Source organism: Leucoraja erinacea, chromosome 9 (genome assembly GCF_028641065.1).
Source record: "Leucoraja erinacea ecotype New England chromosome 9, Leri_hhj_1, whole genome shotgun sequence".
NCBI classification, from domain to species: domain Eukaryota; kingdom Metazoa; phylum Chordata; class Chondrichthyes; order Rajiformes; family Rajidae; genus Leucoraja; species Leucoraja erinaceus.
The window spans coordinates 17223838-17251114 of record NC_073385.1 but is presented as its reverse complement, the minus strand read 5'-3'; the positions used below and the strand labels follow the sequence as shown (position 1 = coordinate 17251114).

Here is a 27277-nt window from a genome sequence, read left to right as displayed (position 1 = left end):
AACGTACTTACTTATGAACAACTAATGATGAACAGATATCGGTAATACCGGAACCAAACACAGTCAGTCAATGAGACCCTAAACGTCGTCTATTTCCTTCGCGCCATAGATGCTGCCTCACCCGCTGAGTTTCTCCAGCATTTTTGTCTACCCTCTAGATTCAGGGACTTTTCTCCCCAGCTGTTACCAGGCAACTGAATCATCCTACCACAACTAGAGACCAGTCCTGATCTACCTCATTGGTGACCCTCGGACTATCTTTGATCGGACTTTACTGGCTTTATCTTGCACTAAACGTTATTCCCTTATCGTGTAGCTATACGCCGTAAATGGCTCGATTCTAGTCATGTATTGTCTTTCCACTGACTGGATAGCACGCAAAAGCTTTTCACTGTACCTCGGTACACGTGACAATAAACTAAACTGAACTATCATCTGAAGCCAGGACTTAATTTCTTGCAAGATCGACACAAAATGCCGGAATAACTCAGTGGGACGGGCAGCGTCTCTGGATAGAAGGAATGGGCGAAGTTTCAGGTTGAGACTCTTCTTCACACATGAAACATCGCCCAGTCCTTCGTTCCAGAGATGCTGCCTGTCCCGCTGAGTTACTGCAGCACTTTCTGTCATTCTTTGATTGAAGCCAGCAACTGCAGTTCCTTTCTATACTTAATTTTTTGCACTTGTGAGCCACGGCCATTGCCAGTAGGATTGCGTTATGGAGTGAAATAGCTTATCTGTTCAAGATCTTGAGCAAAACGCAAAGTGCTGGAGGAACTCAGCGGGTCAGATCGTTGTTGCAACAAGTCACGTTACTGATGTTGTAGGTAGACACAAACTGCTGGAGAAACTCAGCGGGCGAGGCAGCATCTATGGAGCTGGGTGGCAGTGTGAACTGTGAGGAGGATGCTTTAAGAATGCAGGGTGATTTGGACAGGTTGGGGGAGTGGGCAGGTGCATGCCAGGTGATGTTTAATGCAGATAAATTTGAGGTTATCCAATTTGGTAGCAAAAACAGGAAGGCAGATTACTATCTAAATGGCGTCAAGTTGGGAAAAGGGGAATTACAAAGGGATCTGGGGGGTCCTTGTGCATCAGTCTATGAAAGTAAGCATGCAGGTACAGCAGGCAGTGAAGAAAACGAATGGCATGTTGGCCTTTATTTTTTTAATTTTTTTTTTTTTAAATTAGAAGTACAGTAAATTACAGTAATACACATCACATATATCTTATTACATTTGTTGTACCACTTCATTTTTCGAGCTTTAAAAAGATAGAAATAAAAGAAGTAAGGAAAGTGAGCAAGAGTCGTGAAGGTGCAGGAAAGTGTTGGGAAAAGAAAGCCCCTTAGAGAGGAAGTTAGAGAAGGAAGTAAAGAAAGGAAATAGACCCTAGAAAGAAAAGAAAAAAAAGGAGAAACAATCGCTCTATAATAACACAAAACTCCGCAAAAAAGGATATACCAACCGTGTTTTTTTTTGGTTTTTTTACCCCCCGTTACCAGATCCTGGTACCATTTATTTTTTAAATTACTATTGCACCTTATGCTTGTAATAGTTCCATAAATGCAGACCACGTCTTTTGGAAGTGGTCTGCTTTGCCTGCTAGGAGGAGTCTCATCTCTTCCAGGTGTAATGTTTCGAACATGTTTGAAATCCACATTTTTATTGTTGGTATTGGAGCGTCTTTCCAGAATTTGAGTATGAGCTTTTTTCCCATTATTAGCCCGTAATTAAGTAAGTTCTTTTGAAACACGTTTAGTTCGGGGTTACCTTCCGATATTCCAAAAATGATCCATTCTGCTTTTGGTACGTTTTATTTGAATTAATTTTGTGAAGATTTCAAATATTTAGTTCCAGAATTTTGGGATTTTTATACAATAAACAAAAGAGTGCGCTATGTTAGCTTCTTGTGACTGACATTTATCACAAGTGTGTGAGACATTGGGGAAAAGTTTATTTATTTTGGTTTTTGAATAATATAGTCTATGTAATGTTTTGAATTGAATTAGAGTATGTCGTACGTTGATCGAGCATTTATGCACATATAGTAAGTGTTTATCTCAGCTCTCATTTGAAATTTTTATAGCTAGTTCTTGTTCCCAGTCTCTTCTAATACCATCAGTTGTAGGTATTTCTATATTTAAAATAACGTTGTATAAGTATGATATTAGATTTGCTGATTCAGCCTTTGTCTTCATGGCTTCATCCAATAAGTCTGGGGACATGTTATGATAGTCTTTTGTGTATTTTTTCAGATAGTCACGGATTTGAAGATATTTAAAATATTGATTATTTTTCAAATTATATTTCAGTTGTAATTGTTGGCCTTTATAACAAGAGGAATCGAATATAGGAGCAAAGAGGTCCTTCTGCAGTTGTACAGAGCCCTAGTGAGACCACACTTGGAGTATTGTGTGCAGTTTTGGTCCCCTAATTTGAGGAAGGACATTCTTGCTATTGAGGGAGTGCAGCGTAGGTTTACAAGGTTAATTCCCGGGATGGCGGGACTGTCATATGCTGAGAGAATGGAGCAGCTGTGCTTGTACACTCTGGAGTTTAGAAGGATGAGAGGGTATCTCATTGAAACATATAAGATTGTCAAGGGTTTGGACACGCTAGAGGCAGGAAATTTGTTCCCGACTTTGGGGGAGTCCAGAACCAGGGGCCACAGTTTAAGAATAAGGAGTAAGCCATTTAGAAAGGAGACGAGGATACACTTTTACCCACAGAGAGTGGTGAGTCTGTGGAAATTCTCTGAGTTTCCTTGTCTCCGTTCTAATCAAATTAGGGGACCAAAACTGCACACAATACTCCAAGTGTGGTCTCACTAGGGCTCTGTACAACTGCAAAGGACCTCTTTGTTCCTATATTTGATTCCTCTTGTTATAAAGGCCAACATGCCATTCGATTACTTCACTGACTTCTGTACCTGCATGCTTACTTTCATAGACTGATGTACAAGGACCCCCAGATCCCGTTGTAATTCCCCTTTTCCCAACATGACGCCATTTAGATGGTAATCTGCCTTCCTGTTTTTGCTACCAAGGTGGATAACCTCACATTTATCTGCATTAAACTTCATCTGCCATGCATCTGCCCACTTTCCAACCTGTCCAAGTCACCCTGCATTCTCAAAGCATCCTCCTCACAGTTCACACTACCACCCAGCTTTGTGTCATCTGCAAATTTGCTAATGTTACTTTGAATCCCTCATCCAAATCATTGATGTATATTGTAAATAGCTGCGGCCCCAGCACCGAGCCTTGCGGTACTCCACTAGTCACTGCCTGCCATTCTGAAAGGGACCCGTTAATCCCTACTCTTTGTTTCCTGTCTGGGATAGTCCAATCAGGGATAGTCCAAAGAGATAGACAGTAGTCCAGCATTGCTCTCTGGTTGTGGTGAGATGGTTCAGTTGCCTGATAACAGCAGGGAAAAAACTCCCCCTGAATCTGGAGGTGTGCGTATTCAGACCCCTATGCCTGTTGCCCAATTGGAGAGGGGAGAAGAGGGAGTGACCAGGGTGCGACTAGACCTTGAGTGAATCCACCCCACCACCTTTATGGGTTTGTGTAGGAAGGAACTGCCTTTAAACCGAAGATAGATACAAAAAGCTGGAGTAACTCAGTGGGACAGGCAGCATCTTTGGAGAAAAAAGGAATAGCTGACGTTTCAGGTCGAGACCCTTCTTCAGACTTTATGGGTTTACCTGTCAGACTTATTCAATAAGAGTAGCTGGCCAGCTCCTGGTCCCGTTTGGAAACACTGTTCATTTTAGTTTAGTCTATTGTCACGTGTACAGCTGAAGAGATACAAGAAAACACTTTTTTGTTGCCCGCTTCTCAGTCAGCGAAAAGACTACATGATTACAATCGAGCCGCCCACAGTGTACATATACACTGTGGGCAGCTCGAATAATGTTTCGTGCAAGATAAAGTCCAGTAAAGTCTGATCAAAGATAATCCGAGCGTCTCCAAAGAGGCTCTCCAGAGAGACTGCCTGAGTTACTCCAGCATTTTGTGTGTACCTTCGATCTAAACCAGCATCTGCAGTTCTTTCCTACACAGTTCAGTGACAGTCTAGTTTATTGTCACGTGTACCGAGGTACAGTGAAAAGCTTTTGTTGCGGCTTAACCAGTCAGCGGAAAGACAACACACGATTACAATTGAGCCATTTACAGTGTACAGATACATGATAAGGGAATGACGTTTAGTGCAAGATAAAGTCCAGTAAAGTCCGATCAAAGATAGCCCAAGCATCTCCATAGAGGTAGATAGTAGCTCAGGACTGCTCTCTAGCTGGTGAGAATAGGATGGTTCAGTCACCTGATAACAGCTGGAAATAAACTGTCCCTGGATCTGGAGGTGTGCGTCTTCATACTTCTATACCTCTTGCCTGCTGGGGGGCATGATGGCCACAAGGATGAGTGTCTGTGGTTTTAAGTATGATTCGGAGGCACTTGGCAGCATCTTATTTTCCTGAAGAATAAATGTGTAGCTGGAACTGGTTAAAGGACTAGGGTGGGGGAAGGGTCATGAGGGGAGGGGAGTGTTTGTAGAAGTCGCTTCAAATGAGAGAATTCAGTGTACATACCGCTGGGGTGTAAGCTGCCCAAGCGAAATATGAGGTGCTGTTCCTCCAATTCCACATTTGTAATGATTTGCATTTAAATGCTTTTGGCAGTGTGGGTTCTCTTGGTTCACCTTTCCCTCGGAGAAGAAACATCTCCTCACATTAGTCTCAGATCGCTTTGCCCAACACCACCGCTTGGTTCGCACTAACCAACCCGAGCTCAGCACTTCAACTCCAACATCAGTCTGAAGAAGGGTTTTGACCCGAAATGCCGCCTATTTCCTTCGCTCCATAGATGCTGCCTCACCCGCTGAGTTTCTCCAGCATTTTTGACTACTTTAGTTTCAGATGAGGTTGGTTCAGGAACCTGATGGTTCAGGAACCTTGGGATGCTTCTGCGCATTTCGCAAAGTGCCTCAATATTTTGCGATTAAATCTCTAAAGTCTAACAGTTGGAGCAATAAGGATCGTGCAACTTGTTGGTAAATAGTCTCAATGCCTGTCACGGTAATAAGATAACACTGAATATACATCGGCTGGCTTTCACAGTGTTTTTTTCAGTCAATACTGAAGTCAGTTGCCTTGCTAACAAGCTGCAGATGCATTTAAAGGATTGTTTTCTTACCGATGGGCATTTGCAAAATTATATAGAGCTGCATGTTGACAGGCAACGTGGAATGTACACCTCCACGGAGGCGGCCGGACACCACCCGGCGGCGTCAACGGAGAGGTCGGCGTGGCGGTCAATGAAGGCACCGGCCGACGAGGACGGATCACGTGGGAGTGAGGGCGCCTGCTGCCGAGGGAACGAACAACGGAGGATCCTGCGTGGGGGGCACTGTAAGAGGGGGGGGAAAGGGCGAAGAACAAAGGGGGAACTGGCGCGGGGGCATTTGTAACTTTGTAAGCAGCCTTTATGGGTGACTGTTTGCTTACCGTAGCAAGGTAGTCAAGCAAAGAATTTCACTGTGATTTGTCACATATAACAATAATGTTATCTGTCTGTCTGCCTGTCTGTCTGTCTGACTGCCTGTCTGTCTGCATGTATGTATGTCTGACTGTCTGTCTCTGTCTGTCCGACTGTCTGTATCTGTCTGTCTGTCTGACTGTGTCGGTCTCTGACTGTCTGACTATCTGTCTCTGACTGTGTCTGTCTCTGCCTGTCTGACTGTCTGACTGTCTGTCCCTGTCTGTCTCCGTCTGTCTGTCCATCTATCTATCTATCTCCCAGCTGTTATCAGGCAACTGAACCATCCTAACACCAACTAGGTCCTGACAGGCCCTTCGGCTTACCGAGTCCGCATTGACCAGCGATCCCCGCACATTAACACTATCCTACACACACTAGGTACAATTTACATTTATACTGAGTTAATTGACCTACAAACCTGTCTTTGGAGATTTGGGGGGAAAACAAAGATCTCGGAGAAAACCCACGCATGTCACGGGGAGAACGTACAAACTCCGCCCAGACAGCACCCGTAGACGGGATCGAACCCGGGCCTCCGGCGCTGTGAGCGCTGTAAGGCAGCAACTCTGCCGCTGCACCACCGTGCCGCACAATGATGGAGCATCTCTGCAGAGTTTCTCCATGACAGAGATCAGTCTCACTCACACAGCAGCCTCTCCGTACAAGCCTCCACATTGTAATATTTGGCTGGAGCTTTCGACTAAAGAACACACTGAAACCATGAGCCACTTTTCATTTCTCAGTTTGATCATAATATTGACATTCATCTTCCTAAATGGTAGGCTCTGTTAACTCAATGGAGAAATTGCACGTTACAGAAATGTAAATGTTTGTACAGGGCCAATCTAATACTCCATTTACAATACAATGGTAATATTTTGTTCTCGCTGTGAATATGATGAATTCACAAGACTGCACGTCCAAGTCACTTTGATGTTAACTTTGTTATTTAAATTTGTTATTGAATCTGTGTTCTGACTGGTAACATTATAAGACACAGAGCGCTGGAGTAACTCAGCGGGTCAGGCAGCATCCTTGTAGATCATGAATAGGTTTCGGGTAGGGACCCTTTTTCAGACTGATTAGTTTAGTCATAGAGTGACACAGTGTGGAAACAGGCCCTTCGGCCCACCTTGCCCACACCGGCCGACATGTCCCAGCTACACTAGTCCCACCTGCCTCATATCCCTCCAAACCTGTCCTATCCATGTACCTTGTCTAACTGTTTCTTAAACGTTGGGATAGTCCCTGCCTCAACTAACTCATCTGGCAGCTTGTTCTATACACCCACCACCCTTTGAGTGAAAATGTTACCACTCAGATTCCTAATAAATCTTTTCCCCTTCACCTTGAACCCATGTCCTCTGGTCCTCGATTCCCCTACTCTGGCCAAAAGACTCTGTGCATCCACCCGATCTATTCCTCTCATGATTTTATTCACCTCCATAAGATCACCCCCTCATCCTCCTGGGCTCCATGGAATAAAGACCCAGCCTACTCAACCTCTCCCTATAGCTCACACCCTCTAGTCCTGGCAACATCCTCGTAAATCTTCTCTGAACCATTTCAAGCTTGACAATGTCTTTCCTCTAACATTGTGCCCAGAACTGAACACAATATTCGAAATGCGGTCTCAGCAACGTCTTAGACAACTGCAACATGACCTCCCAACTCTATGTTTAAGAACTGCAGATGCTGGAAAAATCAAAGGTAGACAAAAATGCTGGTGAAACTCAGTGGGTGAGGCATCATCTATGGTGCGAAGGAATAGGTGACATTTCAGGTCGAGACCCTTCTTCAGACTTCTTCCAAACTTCTATACTCTGTACTCTGACTGATGAAGGCCAAAGTGCCAAAAGCCTTTTTGACCACATTGTTTAATTTAGTTTAGTTTAATGTGGAGATACAGTGTGGAAACAGGTTTCCAGCCTGCCGACTCCACGCCATCCCCCATTCACTAGTTTGATTCTCCATACTAGGGACAATTTACATAAAGAGCCTGTCCCACTTGCATGCGATTGCATGCGTCTGGCGCGACCAAACGTGGTCGCTTGAGGCGTACGGGCCGCGCGGGGCCGGTCCCACTTCCAAGCGCGGAGGCGTATGGAGTTGTGCGGGGCTGGTGCCGACATCGCGCGGGGCTACGAAAATCACGCACTGTCCGAATATTCCGCGCACCAACGGCCTGTCGGCCTGCAGGCACATTGAGGGCGTACGCAACGTCTTGACGATGTACGCAGCATCTTGATGACATAGGCCTAGCGCGTGGCGTTGAGCGATGACGTCACCAACTGACGCCGTGCGACGTCCAAATAGAGTCGGCCTGCCCAGCTGATTGGTGAGTATGGCGTAAATTACGTCACGCGCGAACTTAGCGCGTACTTACCGCGAACTTAGCGCGTACTTACCGCGAACTTAGCGCGAACTCCGCTTCCGTTTGGTCGCGCCAAACGCATACAGTCGCATGCAAGTGGGACAGGCTCTTAAGTCAATTATCCTATAGACTTGCATGTCTTTGGGATCTGGGTGGAGACCGGAGATCCTGGAGAAACCCCACACGGTCACTAGGAGAATGAGCAAACTCTGTACGGACAGCACCCTTAGTCAGGATCTCTGGAGCTGTCAGGCAACAACTCTCCCGCTATGCCACTGTGCCATCCCGGCAGGGGGGGGAGGGGGGGGGAATGAATGCTGGGAGAGAGGACGAGCAGGACAAAGCCTGCTGAGTGATAGGTGGATACGTGTGGGAGGCGGATGGTTGGGCAAAGGCCAGAGATAAAAAGACAAAAGGTATCTCTGGATTCTCTGTTTAAGAAGGAACTGCGGATGCTGGAAAATCGAAGGTAAACAAAAATATGGAGAAACTCAGTGGGCGAGGCAGCATCTATGGAGCGAAGGAAAAACGCAACGTTTTTGGTCGAGACTGGTCTCGACCCGAAATGTCGCCTTTTGCCTTCACTCCATAGATGCTACCTCACCCGCTGAGTTTCTGCAGCATTTTTGTCTCCCCTGGATACTTTCAAGAGAGAGCTAGATAGGGCTCTTAAAAATAGAGGAGTCAGGCGATATTGGGAGAAGGCAGGAACAGGGTACTGATTGTGGATGATCTGTCATGATCACATTGAATGGCGGTGCTGACTCGAAAGGGCCGAATGGCCTACTCTTACACCTATTGTCTATTGTGCCAATTGTGTAGTCAGAGGAAGGAATATAAGTGGACGAGGGGGGGGGGGGGGGGGGGGGGGGAGGGAGGAAGGAATGGGTGTGAGTCCGGGTGGGGCACAGGGAACGGGGAGGAAGTTGGCCATTCACTGCTGCGGCTGGAAGGATGGTGGTAGCTGGTTTGATGGCAGAATCTTTGGGAGGGAATGGACTGACGACGTTTCATGCTGGTACCCTTCTTCAGATCCGAAACGTGGTGTGTCCATTCCCTCCGCAGATTCTGCCTGGCCCGCTGAGTTCCTCCAGCTCTCTGCTGTTTTAATCAACATCTCTGTACATGCAGTGTCTTGTGTCTCCATATGGCTCCATACATCAAAGATCCTACAGCGGAGCAAGATAGATCACTCCTGCTAAATGCAATGGGCTGACGTGTAGTACGCACGGAGCAGAACGTGGGCCTTTTTTTCAACCATTTCCGTAACCGGACCCGACCAGACTCGCAGTGTAATCAACGTTGCGGGGGAACAGTTTGTGTTAATAAATTTAAATTCTGAAAATGAGAAGATTTTTACCAAATAACTTTAATTATTACGAGGATGTTTCCGTAAACGGCTTCCGTCTCCGCAGTAGTATCCTATGGGATCTTTGGTGCGGAGACGGAAGACGGTTACGGAAATGGGGCCGAAAATTACCCATGAATCTGCCCATGGCTGTAGTACATATTTTTTGTCGAGTGGACTCTCTTGCTCGCTATAGGATCTTTGCTATACATGGCTCTATACATGACTTAGCAATGACATTCCTTTCAGTAGACGCTGTCTAAAGGGAGCGCCCAACAAATACCTCTGAGCCTGTGCGTTTGCCCGAGGCTACAGTTAACATCTGCTTGCTTCTGTTTGCAACGAAGGCACAATAAGTAGATCAATTGTAAATAAAGACTCTCCCATTCATACATGTTTAAGAAAGAACTGCAGATGCTGGAAAAATCGACGGTAGACAAAAATGCTGGAGAAACCCAGCGGGTGAGGCAGCATCTATGGAGCGAAGGAATAGGTGACGTTTCGGGTCGAGACCCGAAACGTCACCTATTCCTTCGCTCCATAGATGCTGCCTCACCCGCTGGGTTTCTCCGAGCATTTTTGTCCACCTCCCCTTCCACACCACAAGGGTAGACGTTGCCATTACGTGGTGCTCAGGAGGCTGAGCGGTGATCGCTTTCTCCCCACCCCACCCCCACTCCAATATGTCTGAAGAAGAGTTCCAACCCGAAACATCATCTGTCCATTCCCTCCACCGATGCTGCCTGGCCCACTGAGTTTCTTCAGCACTTTGTGTTGCCCTCAAGATTCCAGCACCTGCAGTTCCCTGTTTCTTCATGTACAAATCGTCATTAAGGTATTCATAAGTTCTAGGATTTGGCCCATCAAGCGTACTCTGACATTCAACCATTGCTGAATTATCTTCACCTCTTGACCCAATTCTCCCGCCTTCTCCCTGTATCCCCTGACACCCTTAATAGGTGGGACAGGGCCATAACTAATCAAGAATCTGTCAATCTCCACCTTAAAAATATCAATTGACTTGGCCTCCACAGCTATCTGTGCAATGAATTTCACAGATTCACCACCCTCTGACTAAAGAAATTCCTTCTCATCTTCCCTGTCCCACGGTACGAGTTCATTCCAAAAGCTCTCCCGAGTTTGCCCTGATTCAAACTCGGAGATTTACGGTAATGGCCGCTCGTCGGTACTCGGGGCTCTCATGGACATTTTTCAACATGTTGAAAAATCTTCTCGAGTCTTACCTGCCGTTAACGAGTCTTCCCGAGTACTTGCTGTTAGCGTTACGAGCCGCTAAGAGACGTCCCCGAGCTCCAACGTACCCGCTACGCTCATTCTCCGTGCTTACCACTAAATATGATTTTTTTTTAAACTCGGGAGAGCTCTTGGAATGAACTCGTAGGGTGGGACAGGGCCATAACTAATCAAGAATCAGTCAATCTCTACCTTAAAAATATCCATTGACTTGGCCTCCACAGCAATAAATTTCACAGATTCACCACCCTCTGACTAAAGAAATTCCTTCTCATCTTCCTCAGGGTACATCCCTTTATTCTGAGGTAATGGTCTCTGGTCCTCGACTCTCCCACTAGTGGAAACATCCTCTCCACATTCACTCTAATTAGGCCTTTTACTATTCGTTATGTTTCAATGAGGTTCCCCCTCAATCTTCCAAACTCCAGTGAGTACAGGCCCGGTGTTGTCTACCGCTCATCGTTCATTAACCCAATCATTCCTGGGATCATTCACTTAAATCTCCGCTAGACCCTCTCCAACACCAGCACATCCTTCCTCAGATACGGGCCCCAAAACTACTCACATTACTCTAATTAAATATTCCTATTAAAAGATGCACCATTTAATTGATAAATTTAAGCATATTGTTCGGACATAGAATTTGTGTTAATCAGCATAAGAAATGCCAGCCGGCAAGGTTCATATGGAGGCCGGTGGCATCTTCCACCTTCCAGCGGGTTAGAGCTGAGCTGATGTTTGATTGTCCTCCTCCTTGGTTCCCCTAAACCTTGATTCCCCTGAAGTACAAGCATCTGCTACAGCCTTCAATTATCATTCCTTGCCTCAAGAGACCATCTGTTGTCATTGCAACATGGCCAACAGGGCGGCACAGTGGCGCAGCGGTAGAGTTGCTGCCTCACAGCGCCAGAGACTCGGGTTCGATCCTGACTTCGGGTGCTTGTCTCTACGGAGTTTGTACGTTCCCCCCCGTGATCTGCGTGGGTTTTCTCCAGGAAGCTCCGGTTTCCTCCCACATCCCAAAGACGTACAAGTCTGTAGGTTAATTGGCTTGGCAGAATTGTAAATTGTCCCTAGTGTGTGTGGGATAGTGATGGTTAGTGTGCAGGGATCGCAGGTCGGCACAGACTCGGTGGGCTGAAGGGCCTGTTTCCACGCTGTATCTGTAAATTAAAAAAAATTAAACGATAACTCTGTAAAGTCTTTGTGCTGTCGCATGGGCACTGCTAACATATTAAATATTTAGTGCAAATATATTAACCTGATCCCCCTTCCAAAATCTGGCTTTGTTCTTCGAGCTACTGTGTTTTGTTGATCGGTAGTTAGTTTTAGTTTTAGAGATACAGTGTGGAAACAGACCCTGTCGGCTAGCCGTGTCCATGCCAACCAGCGATCACCGATACACTAGTTCTATCCTACGCCCTAGAGACAATGTACAGAAGCCAATTAACCTAAAAACCTGTACGTCTTTGGAGTGTGGGAGGAAACCAGAGCGCCTGGAGAAAACCCACGCGGTCACAGGGAGAACGTGCAAACGCCGTGCAGAAAGCACCCGAGGACACGATCGAACCCAGGTCACTGGCGCAACCGCTGCGCCACCGTGCCGACCAACTCTACCTGGAGTCTGAAGAAGGGTGTTGACCCGAAACGCCACCCATTCCTTCTCTCCAGAGATGTTGCCTGTCCCGCTGAGTTACTCCAGCGTTTTGTGTCTATCTTCGGTTTAAACCAGCATCTGCAGTTCCTTCCTACGCATTTTGTCTGCTGTGCTCATAGTTAGAATCAAACCTATTCCTGTTCATTTCTTCATTTAAAAAAAAAAAAAATCTTGTTAATTTTTCTTAATTCCACAGAAACCTGACCAGGGGAGTTACTCGCTTTCGGGAAATCTTGAGAGCCGTGGAAACGAGGACCACGCAGAATTTGCGAATGGTGGGTGACCTGACGTGCTACGCAGTGGGAGGAGGGGGGAGTGAGGGTGCCGGTGTTTTGGGCTGGGTCGTGGCCATCCTTGCTGCTTCTCTGGATACTTTCAAGAGAGAGCTAGACAGGGCTCTTAAGGACAGCGGAGTCAGGGGATATGGGGAGAAGGCAGGAACGGGGTACTGATTGGGGATGATCAGCCTTGATCACATTGAATGGTGGTGCTGGCTCGAAGTGCCGAATGGCCTACTCCTGCACCTATTGTCTATTGTCTATAATAAATTCCAGTTCACTGGAAAAGTCGGAAATATATTTTAACAATTTAAACTCGGGAGTGCTCTTGAATTACCTCGTACAGTGGGACATTGTTAATAGGGTAGAGTGGGCAGGTGATATGAAACCATTGATGTTGTGTATGGATTAGCCAAAGAAAAGGCCACCAGCCTCCAAGGCCCGCAGCATAATCAAGGACGAGTCTCACCCCACTCACTCCCTCTCCTCCTATCCCCCCGTCAGGCAAGAGGTACAGAAGTGTGGAAAGGCACACCTCCAGATTCAGTGTTTAAGAAAGAACTGCAGATGCTGGAAAAAATGTAGGGCAGAAAAAAATGCTGGAGAAACTCAGCGGGTGAGGCAGCATCTGTGGAGTGAAGGAATAGGTGACGTTTCGGGTCTCGACCCGAAACGTCACCTATTCCTTCGCTCCACAGATGCTGCTTCACCCTCTGAGTTTCTCCAGCATTTTTGTCTGCCTCCAGATTCAGCAACAGTTTCTTCCCGGCTGCTATCAGGCAACTGAACCATCCTATCACCAACTAGAGTGCAGTCCTGACTTCCCATCCATCTCACTGGAGTCCCTCAGACTGTCTTTAATCGGACTTTACCTTGCACTAAACGTTATTCCCTTTATCCGGTATCTATACACTGTGGACGGCTCGATTGTAATCACATATTGTCTTTTATTTCCGCAAGACTGGTTAGCATGCACGCAACAAAAGCTTTTCACTGTACCTCGGTAACTAAACTAAAAGGGATGAATGTGTGGTGTTTTAGCACAATGACGGCACAGCGCAATTCTCCACCCACACCCTAATATTCCTTAAGCCTGTCACTGAAACGCAATGTAGGAATGATGCTGCTCGCAGTCCAAGTGTTCATCTCCACAAGGTTGAAACAAATAACAATTATCAACGATGAGAAATTGCTGTAGTCATGTTCTTTGTCACCCATTGGGAAGCCTCGTGCTCTTTTTGTAAAGCATTATTAACTCAGCAGTGTATCACAGGCTGTGCGCATTGACACTTCGTTAAATGGTCGCATTGAAAATTCAAGAATTCCCTTTATAGACAATAGACAATAGGTGCAGGAGTAGGCCATTCGGCCCTTCGAGCCAGCACCGCCATTCAATGAGATCATGGCTGATCATCCACAATCAGTACCCCGTTCCTGCCTTCTCCCCATATCCCCTAACTCCACTATCTTTAAGAGTCCTATCTAGCTCTCTCTTGAAAGTATCCAGAGAACCTGCCTCCACCGTCCTCTGAGGCAGAGAATTTCATAGCAAAAGGATTTGAGTATAGGAGCAGGGAGGTTCTACTGCAGTTGTACAGGGTCTTGGTGAGACCACACCTGGAGTATTGCGTACAGTTTTGGTCTCCAAATCTGAGGAAGGACATTATTGCCATAGAGGGAGTGCAGAGAAGGTTCACCAGACTGATTCCTGGGATGTCAGGACTGTCTTATGAAGAAAGACTGGATAGACTTGGTTTATACTCTCTAGAATTTAGGAGATTGAGAGGGGATCTTATAGAAACGTACAAAATTCTTAAGGGGTTGGACAGGCTAGATGCAGGAAGATTGCTCCCGATGTTGGGGAAGTCCAGGACAAGGGATCACAGCTTAAGGATAAGGGGGAAATCCTTTAAAACCAAGATAAGAAGAACTTTTTTCGCACAGAGAATGGTGAATCTCTGGAACTCTCTGCCGCAGAGGGTAGTCGAGGCCAGTTCATTGGTTATATTTAAGAGGGAGTTAGATGTGGCCCTTGTGGCTAAGGGGATCAGAGGGTATGGAGAGAAGGCAGGTACGGGATACTGAGTTGGATGATCAGCCATGATCATATTGAATGGCGGTGCAGGCTCGAAGGGCCGAATGGCCTACTCCTGCACCTAATTTCTATGTTTCTATGTTTCACAGACTCACAACTCTCTGTGGGAAAAAGTGTTTCCTCGTCTCCGTTCTAAATGGCTTACCCCTTATTCTTAAACTGTGGCCCCTGGTTCCGGACTCCCCCAACATGTTTCCTGCCTCTAGCATGCCCAAGCCCTTAACAATCTTATATGATTCAATGAGATCCCCTCTCATCCTTCTAAACTCCAGCTTTAATTTAGAGATACAGCGTAGGTACCCTTTGGCCCACCGAGCCCATGCCGACCAGCGATCACCCATTCACGCTAGTTCTATGTTATCCCATTTTCTGGCCCCTCCAATACAGGAAGGATGTGGAGTCCTTGATAGAGGCTGCAGTCTCCCACGGTTCCCCCTCACTCTTCCCCGGTTCCCCGTCACAGTCCTCACTCAACCCCCAGTCCCACTTAGGCAATTTTTTTTGGTTGTCGCCACATGGTGGCGCGGTGACTCCTGTATGGTCGTGAGTCGTCTCCTCAAGTCGCCTAAAGAGTCGTAACGTTTTTCTGGTCGCCGCTGGGTTTTGAAATGTTTGAAACTTTTCGGCGACTGTGTGCTTGACGTAGCTTGTCCTCCTGTTGAAGGTGTTGTCTGTCGTAGGTTGTCGCCAGGGTTGTCGCCAGGGTGACCCAGGTTTGTCGCCAGGCGACGTTGGTTGTCACCTGGTGCTGACTTTGGTGAATTCCATTGGCAGCTACCTACGTCAACCGGCGACAAGTGCCGGCGACTGAATTGCCTTCAGCTGTCTTCAGTTGTCGACAACAAGGTCGTTGCTTGTCGCGGGTGTCATAGGTTGCTGTAGGTGTGGTCGTAGGTGGACGTCCCAATGGGTCGTCGGTTGTCGGTAGCGTGCTGTAGCTTGACATCGACCAGGTGGTAGGTTGTCGTAGACATTGTCACCAGGGGGCCCAGTCGCCGACATTTGCCGAAAAAATCGCCGAAGTGGGACAGGCCCCTCACCTCTCCCCCGGTTCCCACGGTCTCTCCCCTCAAGGGGCTGTCCCACTAAAGGGCATGTCCCACTGCGGCGACCTAATCTGCGAGTTTAGAAGAGTTTCCCCTCAACTCAAACTCGCAGCATGGTCGACACGTGGCCCTAGTAGGTCCTATGAGGTCACTGGAGCTGTCCTTCATGCTCGAGGGAAGTTCCCGCATACTGACGGCCTCAGTTTGGTCAAGGAAAGTTTTTCAGCATGTTGAAAAATTTTCCGCGAGTAAAATTGGTCGGCATGCCTCTTTTGAACTCATGGTGCAGTCGAATGGGGTCGCTATGTAGTTATAGGCAGTCGAGGGCAGCCGTAGGCAATCTCCTTCACTGACCGGGTATTTTAATTGACTCATAGGAGTTTTGAGAACCAAGGAAAACCAACCAGTAATTTAAATGCCCGCTGAACTTTATTAAAAGTTGTCTGGCACTTAAAAGCTGTCTCCAAACTCAGCGGGTGCAGCAGCATCCCCCCCCCGAAGGAAATAGGCAACGTTTCGGGCCGAAACCCTTCTCTCAAAGGACTGACCGGGGCTATGGGGTTCATTGTGGGTGGGGAATTTCAGACAAGGCTCCCCCCCCCTTTGCCAGAAGTGCTGTGTATGCGGCCGGTCAAACCAGCTCACGGTTACATCGCTGACGGTCGATCCAGCTCGAGGTTTTCCAGGCGAGTGCCCTCGAGCTTGAAAGTCGAAGACAGTCGCTGAAAGGTCGCGTCAGTGGAGAATATTTACGATATTTTTCATGACCCCCGGGGTCGCAGAGGTCGCCGAAAATGTCAATATGTAGGTGCTGTATCCTCCAATATTGTATTGCTGCTTATTGCATGTCTCCATTTGAGACAACTAAAGAATTTTTCTTTAGGCAGTATCGTGGGAAAAAAAATCACAAGAAAAAATAATAAAAATAAATAATTAAAAATAAATAATAAAACACCGGGAAAATCAAATTGAAATTGAATTAAAAATTAAAAATTTGTTCGGCACAAACACATAAAGTCCACAACATCCGCTTGGTCCCACTGATATAGCCATCTGAATCCGTTATTAAAAGTGGTCGGGGCCTTCTTAGCACCCGCAGTCGCCGCCCCCCCCCGATGTTCCGGCCCTCACGCCGGGCTGGTGGAACGCCGACGCCGAACCCCGTTCTCTGAGCTTCTCTCCTCCTCTCGGCCCTTCTCTCCCTTCGCCGCCCCCACCTCGCGGAGTCTAAAGCTCTTGTCCGTGGCACTGGGCAGCTGTTTTTTACCCCGCGTTGTTGATCAGCGCCGCCCGCGTTGGGAGCTCTGCAAACCGCAGCTCCAGGATGTCGGCAGCAGGTCCAGCACTCCGGGCTCCAGACGGGCCCCCGGTAAGGCATCGCCAGCCCCGCGATGTTCCAGCACTGTCCCGCCGCTGCTGGAGCTCCGGTCGATCCAGCTCAGGAAAGGCCGCGCATCGCTGCAGGTAGGTAGGCCGCTGTTTCCAGGCGGTGCCCTCGAGCTTGAAAGTCGAAGACAGTCGCTGAAAGGTCGCGTCAGTGGGACAGGCTATTTACGATATTTTCGGAGACTTGTCCGCACCTGTCATAGTTGCAGTAGGTCGCCGAAAATGTCAACATGTTGAGAATCCAACGGCGGCTAGAACAAGGTGGGTGACTACTCATGACCATACAGGCTTCACCCCGCGACATGTTGCCAGGGTGTCGGCTGAATGGTCGTGAGTCGTCTCTTCAGTCGCCCAAAGAGTCGTAGCGTCTTTCTGGTCGCCGCTGGATTTCCCCCGACTCCCCCTTCCCCCCTCCCTCTCCCACAGTCCCCCCTCACTCTCCCATGGCCCTCCACCAATATGTTCAATATCTTCAAGCCCTTTTAATTGTTTTTCGTGATCTAGTCCTTCTGAACCTTCTGAATTTTGTAGTCGGCAGGGCAGTACTCTGCATATCGCCAACATGGACAATTTAACATTTTTATCAAGCCAATTAAACAAGCCAATTAACCTACAAACCTGTACATCTTTGGAGTGTGGGAGGAATCCGAAGATCTCGGAGAAAACCCATGCAGATCACGGGGAGAACGTACAAACTCCATACAGACAGCGCCCGTAGTCAGGATCGAACCCGGGTCTCATTTTGATGTAAGGCAGCAACTCTACCGCTGTGCCACAGTGACTGCTTAGCCTGATCTCCCACCCTGCAGGACAGGAGCTTCCAAAGTTTTATAAACACTCGGCATTCTAAGCTAGCCCAGGGTGAGTCGATGGCAAGTAAAAGCCTTGTATCACTTGCAGTTTTCTTAAGCAATCTGATATTAGATATTTTGGCACAAGGTGCCTCCTGTGATGGGACGTGTGGGGGAACTGGAGGCTGAGTCATTGTTGCTTGCAGGAACCCTGTTTCCAGCAGTAGATGTGCAGTTAAATATACACGGTGTGGGTGTCTCACAGATAGAGCAGTCTTAATTATCAGCGCTCTGTGCTTTCATTTTTTTTCCTCTCGGATCGATTTTTACACTCCTGATTCTTGCTCTGGCCCAGCTATTTAATTGCCCTGTAGTCAGGAGCAGTGTTTTTTTAACATTTTTTTTCAATCACAGATGTTGCTGGATTTACAAGCATCCTTTGTGCTCCAGCTCTGCGTTATAAAGGTACCGAGATGTCTATCTTCCCACAGGGGGCGGTTGATGTGATAGGCACGGTGACGCAGCAGTAGAGTTGCCGCCTCACAGCGCCAGAGACCCGGGTTTGATCCTGACTTTAGTCTTTGGAGATCCAGGCCCTTCGGCCCACTGAGGCCGCGCCGACCAGCGATCACCATCCCACACACGAGGGACAATTTTACAATTTTACCGAACCCAATTAACCTACAAACCTGTACGTCTTTGGAGTGTGGGAGGAAACCAGAGCACCCGGAGAAAACCCACGCAGGTCACAGGGTGAACGTACAAACTCCGCACAGACAACACCCGTAATCGGGATCGAACCTGGATCTCTGGCGCTGTGAGGCAGCAACTCTACCACTGCGCCGCCGTGCTGCCCTAAACCTAGTACCTTGAATACTTTTAGTTGAGGTAATAAAAGGCGCAGTGGCACAGCGGGTAGAGCACCTCACAGCACCAGATATGCAGGTTCGATTCTGACCTCGGGTGCAGTCTATGTGAAGTTTGCACGTTCTTCCACATCCCAAAGATGTGCGGGTTTTGGAGGTTAATTGGTCTGCGCGTGCAGGGAGCGGGTGAGAAAGTGGGATAACATCGAACTAGTGGGAGCGGGTGATTGATGGTCGGCATGGACTCGATGGGCCGAAGGGTCTGTAACTTCCATTCAATCAAAAATGGGTTAGGACTGTCATCTGTCATCCTGTTGAGTTTTACTGTTTGTATTACTCATCACCTTCCCCACAGCCAACAATGGACCATTGTGGGCTCCATCTTTCCTTCATCATCATTGTATCTCTCGGTTCCCCCTGCCCTGACTCTCAGGCTGAAGAAGGGTCTTGGCCAAAAATGTCGCCTATTCCTTTTCTCCAGAGATGCTGCCTGACCCGCTGAGTTACTCCAATTTTTTGTGTCTAAAAAATGAAAGTAATGAAAGTAAACATGCAGGTACAATAGGCAGTGAAGAAAGCGAATGGCATATTGGCCTTCAGTATAGGAGCAAAGAGGTCCTTCTGCAGTTGTACAGGGCCCTAGTGAGTTCACACCTGGAATATTGTGTGCAGTTTTGGTCTCCAAATTTGAGGATGGACATTCTTGCTATTGAGGGAGTGCAGCGTAGGTTTACAAGTTTAAATCCCGGGATGGCAGGATCGTCATATGCTGAGAGAATGGAGTCATATGCTGAGAGAATGGGCTTGCACACTGTGGAATTTAGAAGGATGAGAGGTGTTTTATTGAAGCATATAAGAGTTTGGACACGCTAGAGGCAGGAAACATGTTCCTGATGTTGGACTCTGGACTCAGGAAACATGTTCCTGAGTCCAGAACCAGGGGGCCACAGTTTAAGAATAAGGGGTAAGTCATTTAGAACGGATTTGAGGAAACATTTTTTCACACAGAGAGTTGTGAGTCTGTGGAATTCTCTGCCTCAGAGGACAGGTTCTCTGGATTCTTTCAAGAGAGAGCTAGATAGGGGCTCTTAAAGAAAGCAAAGTCAGGGGATATGGGGAGAAGGCAGGAACGGGATACTGATTGTGGATGATCAGCCATGATCACATTGAATGGCGGTGCTGGCTCAAAGGGCCGAATGGCCTACTCCTGCACCTATTGTCTATTGTCTAAAATGAATGCGTTTTGTATCCCGACCATGTTTTAGCGTGCGTGCGTTTAACTTGCAGACCATTGCCAGGCAGTTGGCTGAAATACTCTTGCGAGGGATGTGTGAGGAGAGTTACTGGAATCCTCTGCAAGATCCTCCCCAGCGTTCCATCCTGGACGAATCCTTCCACCCCGGCGGCTACACCAAGAACTACGCGCTCAGCCGGAGACCCAAAGTGTACGCAGGAGACAGGTAAATCCCTGGGGGCCGTGGACAAGTGGTTCACCCTTCCACCACTCGCGCCTGCTCCCCATCTAACAGGAAGCTAACATACGTAGCTAACTTACCTTAGCCTGTGGTTCACCAGCACCTCCTCCGACCTCATCTGTCAACTGCTCTACATCGGTGAGACCAAGCGCAGGCTTGGCGATCGCTTCGCCCAACACCTCCGCTCAGTTCGTGTTAACCGACCCGATCTCCCAGTGGCTCACCACTTCAACTCCCCCTCCCATTCTGAATCCGACCTTTCTGTCCTGGGCCTCCTCCATGGCCAGTGTGAATCCCACCGCAAATTGGAGGAGCAGCACCTCATATTTCGCTTGGGCAGTTTACACCCCAGCGGTATGAACATTGACTTCTCCAATTACAGGTAGTCCTTGCTTTCTCCCCCCTTCCCCTCCCCTTCCCAGCCCTCCCACAGCCCACTGTCTCCGCCTCTTCCTTTTTTCTTCTTCCATCCCCCCCACCCACACCAGTCTGAAGAAAGGTCTCGACCCGAAACATCACCTATTCCTTCTCTCCATAGATGCTGCCTCACCCGCTGAGTTTCTCCAGCATTTTTGTCTACTTTAGCTTAAGGACTAGCATCTTTAATGATCATGAGAGGCATAGATAAGATAAACAGTCAGAACCTTTTCCACAGGGTGGAAATGTCCAACAACAGAGGTCATAGCTACAAGCTGAGGAAGGAAAGTTTAATGGAGATAAACGGGGCACATTTTTTTACACTGCGGCTGGTGGGTGCCTGGATCGCGCTGCCACAGAGGGTGGTGGTGGTGAAGGCAGATACGATAGTGCTGTTTAGGAGGCTTTTAGATAGGCACATGGATATGAAGGGAATGGAGGGATATGGATCACGTACAGGCAGAGGAGATCAGTTTGGTTAGGCATCATGTTTGACACACATTGTGGGCCTGTTCCTGTGCTGTGTTCATGTGAGAAGGTGAAGGTGACCACTAGTTGCGCATGAAATCCCCAAGCCCCTATCCCACTGTACGAGGTATTTCAAGAGTTCTTCCGAGTTTTCCCCTGATTCGAACTCGGGGAATGTCCGTAAGCGGGTCCGTAGGAGTTTGTGGATGTCTCGTAGCGGCTGGTACGAGTAACGGCCGGTACTCTGGAAATTCGGTAAACTCGTGAAGTTTTTTCAACACTGTGAAAAATGTCCACGAGTAAAAAAAATACTCGTGATGAAAAAATGTTTTACTTTTTACTGGCACGAGCTGCTACGAGACATCCACGCACTCCCACGGACCCGCTACGGACATTCTCCGAGTTCGAATCAGGGGAAAACTCGGGAGAACTCTTGAATCACCTTTACAGCCCATCCTTGCTTCACCTGGAACCCTTCAACATACATCCTCCGTCCCTCACCCTCCCCCCCCCCCTCCTTCCTTCCTCCTCCTCCCTCCCTCCTTTCTTTCCTCCCTCCCTCCCTCCCTCCCTCCCTCCCTCTTTCCCGCCCTCCCTTTCTCTCTCCCCCCTCCCCCCCCCCTTCCCCCCCTCTCTCTCCCCGCCTCCCTCCCTCCCTCCCCCCCCCCCCCCCCTCCCCCCCTTCCCCCCTCCCTCCCCCCCTCCCTTCCTCCTCCTCTTCCTCCCTTCTTTCCCCTCTCCCTCCCTCCCTTCCTTCCTCCCTCGGTAATGTTGGGATGATGATGATCATTTATTATCCATGTGCCTATGAACCCAGGAGCAGTGAAATTCTTTGTTTTGCATACAATCCAGTAACGACGTATGATACATCAGCACAATTACAGTTAAGGACAAGGATGCAACGATTGTCAGGTACTAGTGGGCCTCACGGAGACAGTACACATATAGTCACCACGTACCAGGCGCCAACAGGCAGAGACTGCTGGACATAGAGCATTGAACAGTACAGCACAGGAACAGGCCCTTCAGCCCACAATGTCCGTGCCAAACATGAGGCCAAAATGCTGGAGTAACTCAGCGGGACAAGCAGCATCAGTCTGAAGGGTCTCAACCCAAAACATCACCCAATCCTTCTCTCCAGAGATGCTACTTGTCCAAGCTGAGTTACTCCAGCAATTTGTGTCTATCTTCGGTTTAAACCAGCATCTGCAGTTCGTTCATACCAACTAATCTCCTCTGCCTGCACGTGATCTGTATCCCTCCGTGCCCTGCATATTTGTGTACCTGTCTAAAAACCTCTTAGACACAAAAGATGATACAGAAGTGAGTGGTTTTTCAGATTTCTGGGACGTCGAACAAGGGCTGGACCTACACAGTAAATGGTAGGCCTCTGTGTAGTGTTGTAGAGCAGAGGGATCTAGGAGTACAGGTGCATGGTTCCCTGAAGGTTGAGTCACAGGTAGATATGGTGGTCAAAAAGGCTTTTGGCACTTTGGCCTTCATCAGTCAGAGTGTAGATTGGTTTATGCATGCAACCAATCATATATAGCTTAGCATCACGAACCCCGCCTTACTGTATCATTTATACTAACACCCACTTCCTATGCTATGCAGTTCGGTAGCAGACTGGAGTCAGTGACTACTAACATGTTGTCAAATCTGTATGTACATTAAAGATGATCTTAAAGTTACCTGTTGTGTAGATGTCATATTTACCCAGAGTATTGAGTATAGAAGTTGGGAGGTCATGTTGCAGTTGTATAAGACGTTGGTGAGACCACATTTAGAATATTGTGTTCAGTTCTGGGCACCATGTTATAGGAAAGATATTGTCAAGCTTGAAAGGGTTCAGAAAAGATTTACCAGGATATTGCCAGGACTAGAGGGTGTGAGCTACAGGTAGAGGTTGAATAGGCTGGGTCTCTATTCCATGGAACGCAGGAGGATGAGGAGAGATCTTACAAAGATGTATAAAATCATGAGAGGAATAGATCGGGTAGATGCACACAGTCTCTTGCCCAGAGTAGGGGAATCGAGGACCAGAGGACATAGGTTCAAGGTGAAGGGGAAAAGATTTAATAGGAATCTGAGGGGTAATTTCTACACACAAAGGGTGGTGGGTGTATGGAACAAACTGCCAGAGGAGGTAGTTGAGGCTGGGACTATCCCATCGTTTAAGAAACAGGTACATGGATAGGATAGGTTTGGAGGAATATGGACCACACACAGACTAGTGTACCTGGGACATTGTTGGCCGGTGTGGGCGAGTTGGGCTGAAGGGCCTGTTTCCACACTGTATCCCTCTATGACTCTATGACCCACTATTGTGGGGACTTCTGAGGAAGGGTCTTCAACCTGACTCATTCACACTGTTTCCCTTTCCGCAGATGCTGCCCTACCTGCTGTGCGTTTCCAGTATTTTGTCTTTTTACTGAGTACGCTCTCCCCCCTCTTGATTTTTTTTTTGCCTGATCCATTCCACCAAAATGATAACGTGTACAACAAACCGATCCTGTTCTGTGTCACTCAGAAACATTTAAGTCAGGATTGCGATGCCATTCAGAATCTTTTTTATCAAACACAAGCACTTTGTAAGGCAGGTGCGGGGGCGCAGCGGTAAAGTTGCTGCTTTAGCGCACCAGAGACCCGGGTCCGATCCTGACCACGGCTGCTGTTGGTACAGAGTTTGTACGTTCTCCCCGTGGCCTGCGTGGGTTTTCTCCGGGTGCTCCGGTTTCCTCCCACATTCCAAAGACGTACAGGTTTGTAGGTTAATTGGCTTGGTAAATGTAAAAATTGTCCCTGGTGTGTGTAGGATTGTGTTAGTGTGCAGGGATCGCTGGTCGGCGCGGACCCGGTGGGCCGAAGCACCTGTTTCGACGAAAGTCACAAAATGGTTGGAGTTGAACATAGAGACTCAGCACTTGAGTGGGTTTGCAAATGGGAACATTGTCAAAATTACTGAGGGATGAATGGTTAATTTCCATTTCACTGCCTCTTGCTTCCATTCACACAAAATAAAACAAAACAAACTTCACCCAGCTTTGAAACGGCCCATCGCGTTTGCCTTGGGAGTGTTTTAGGTGGCACAGTGCAGGAATGCGTGATCCCTGTCGATTGAACTAATTAAAGTGCCTTTTACATCCACAGCGGTGATAATTGTGATTGTGTAAAGCCGATGAAATCCATGTTATAGTTTGCACAAAAAACGGCAGTGATTTTTGGTGATAAATGGCAGAGAGTGCGTTGATCACACCATGGGGCATACGCTCGGCGACACAGAGTTTGCTTGATGAGGGAATATTTCCCCAGGTACCCGCTGCCTAATCCTCTTAAATCAACAGCAGTAATTCAGTGCGCGGTCATTCAGTTTGAGGCTTTTTTTCCCTCGGTTAAAACGAGAAGCCATGTCAGTTTGTGATTAGCTTGAGACAGAGGAACTGCAGGTGCTGAATAAACACACAAAGGATGCAAAGTGCTGGAGTAACTCAATGGCTCAGGTAGCATCTCTGGGGAAAACAGATAGGTGACGTTTGGATTGTGACCCGTTTAGTTTAGAGATACAGCGCGGAAACAGGCCCTTTGGCCCACCGAGTCCACGCCAGCCCGCACATTAACACTATCCTACACACACTAGGGACAATGTTTTTTTTTAACAGTTATACCAAGAGCGGAAAGAGGGAACTGCAGATGCTGGAGAATCGGCCCACACAAAAAAGAGAAACTCACGGGTGCCAGCAGCATCTATGGAGCGAAGGACTAGGCCTTTCGGGCCGAAACCCTTCTTCAGGTCTGGGACAAAACGTTTATTTTTAATGCAGTTAAGCCAATCCAGCTTTTTTGTGTAACCTACAAACCTGTATGTCTTTGGAGTGTGGGAGGAAACCGAAGATCTCGGAGAAAACCCACGCAGTTCACGGGGAGAACGTACGAACTCCGTACAGACAGCACCCGTAGTCAGGATCAAACCCGGGCCTCTGGCGCTGTAAGGCAGCAACTCTACCGCTGCGCCACCGTGCAGCCCTTCGTCTTAACCAGCCTGATCCGTGTTCTCCAGAGATGTTGCCTGACCCGCAGGGTTACTCCAGCACTCTGTGTCTTTGTTTGTGATTAAGTTTACCTGGTTTGTGCAACATCTACTGGTTTTCTTTTTCTAAAGGCACTTCAGGAAGCTCTAAGCCCAAACTCAATCAGTTTGCACATATTTTCTCTGTTTCTATGTTTATGCCGCAAATGGCCGGTACTTTTGAAGAAACAGGAATGATTCGCATTTCAAAGTCCGTGACTTTTCCTAAAGAATAGCAAACCGGTTCTTCTTGAAGGATTTTAATGGTCATTGAAAAGAAACAGTTTCCAGCAGTAGTTGGCTAGCAGAAGAGACGGGTTGGGTGTGGCTACAGAGTCTGACCTCAGAAGGAAACTAATACTTTCCACAACGAGTCCTGTGATCTGGAAAGTGCTGGTTGAAAGGCAACTGGAACCAAATCCATTTAATGACTTTCAAACGAGAATTGGAAAAATACTTGGAAAAACATTGCGGGAGTATGGAGAGATTGTGAGGGAAGAGATTAGTACAGAGGTCAATTTCCCCAGCTGTTGGTGTTATTCTGTGATCCTGTTAAGCAGGAATGAATATGTTAGGGCTTTTTTCCAGTCCAAAAAAATGCACCCTGATATTAAATAGGATGTTCCAGGTTCAAAACCTGGCTACAGGTGCGGAGTTTGTACGTTCTCTCCCTGACCTCGTGGATCTCACCGAGAACTTCGGTTTCCTCCCACACTCCAAAGACGTACTGGTTTGTAGGTTAATTGGATTGGTATAAATGTAAAAAATTTGTCCCTAGTGTCAGATAGTGTTAATGTGCGGGGATCACTGGTCAGTGCAGACTTGTTGGGCTGAAGGGCCTGTTTCCACGCTGTATCTCTAAACTAAACTACACATGTTTTTCCTGGACCACCACTGACCAAGGAGATTAAAGAAGTCATGAGATGGAGGGAGAACGTGTCATAGAGTCTACAATGGTGTGAACTGTATGGAAGGGACCATACTGAAGCCTGATAACTGAGAGGAAGAAGCTGTTCCCGAGTCTGCTGTTTTAGAGATACAGCACGGAAACAGGCCCTTCGGCCCACCAGGTCCGCACCAACCAGCGATCCCCGCACATTAACACTATCCTGCACCCACTAGGGACAATTTTTTTACATTGACCAAGCCAATTAACCTACAAACCTGCACGTCTTTGGAGTGTGGAAGGAAACCGAAAATCTCGGAGAAAACCCACGCGGTCACGGGGAGAACGTGCAAACTCCGTACAGATAGCAGCCGTAGTCGGGATGGAACCCGGGTCTCCGACGCTGCATTCGGCAGCAACTCTACCGCTGCGCCACTGTGACCGCCCACCACCGTGGTGCGCGCTCTCAAGCTTCTGTGCCTCCTGCCGGATGGGAGCGGGGAGAAGAAGGAATGACCGGGGTGGGACATGTCTGTAATTATGTTGTCTGCTTTCCCGAGGCAGCGTGAACTGTAGATGGAGTCAATGGTGGGGAGTCTGGTCTGTGTGATGGACAGTGGCACTGATGGACTATTGTGCTACATCTACAACTCTGCAATTTCCTGCAGTCTCGGTCTCTTGCATTATTGTATTCTCTTATTATTGCAGCATCTTCTGTCCTCAAGAAAACACAGAAGAAGCTCTGTTGCTGTTGCTCATTAGTGAGTCTATGGTAAGTGTGATCGTTTTGTGGTGCAAGTTCAGTGCGGTGACATTAAATGTAATTTGAATCGTCCCAATAAAAACTTGAACGAGGGTCGTATGAAATGGAGCCACTGGAGAAGAAAAGCATGTTTACTAACTTCTTTGGTTAAGAAAGAACTGCAGATGCTGGAAAAATCGAAGGTAGACAAAAATTCTGGAGAAACTCAGCGGGTGAGGCAGCATCTATGGAGGCAAATGGGACGAGCTGAGATGGGGCATTGATGGGTTGGGCCGAAGGGCCTGATTCCGTGCTGTACGACTCTGTGACTCTTATCTTCACTACATGAGTCTGGCCTGGCTGGTTGATGTGCAACGCCACACACACACACACACACACACACACACACACACACACACACACACACACACACACACACACACACACACACACACACACACACACACACACACACACACACACAACACACACACACACACACACACCCACACACACACACACACACACACACACACACACACACACACACACACACACACACAGACACACACACACACACACA

General features: G+C 47.8%; 1 protein-coding gene across 1 annotated transcript in view; it reads left to right on the top strand.

Annotated features, from left to right (window-relative positions):
- ttc7b (tetratricopeptide repeat domain 7B) overlaps positions 1 to 27277 on the top strand; it is a 293340-nt gene that overhangs the window by 92807 nt on the left and 173256 nt on the right. The window contains exons 6-8 of the mRNA XM_055640228.1: positions 12375 to 12453; positions 19928 to 20100; positions 26661 to 26724. Coding sequence (XP_055496203.1) covers positions 12375 to 12453; positions 19928 to 20100; positions 26661 to 26724 — 316 coding nt within the window. The remainder of the gene's footprint in view (positions 1 to 12374; positions 12454 to 19927; positions 20101 to 26660; positions 26725 to 27277) is intronic.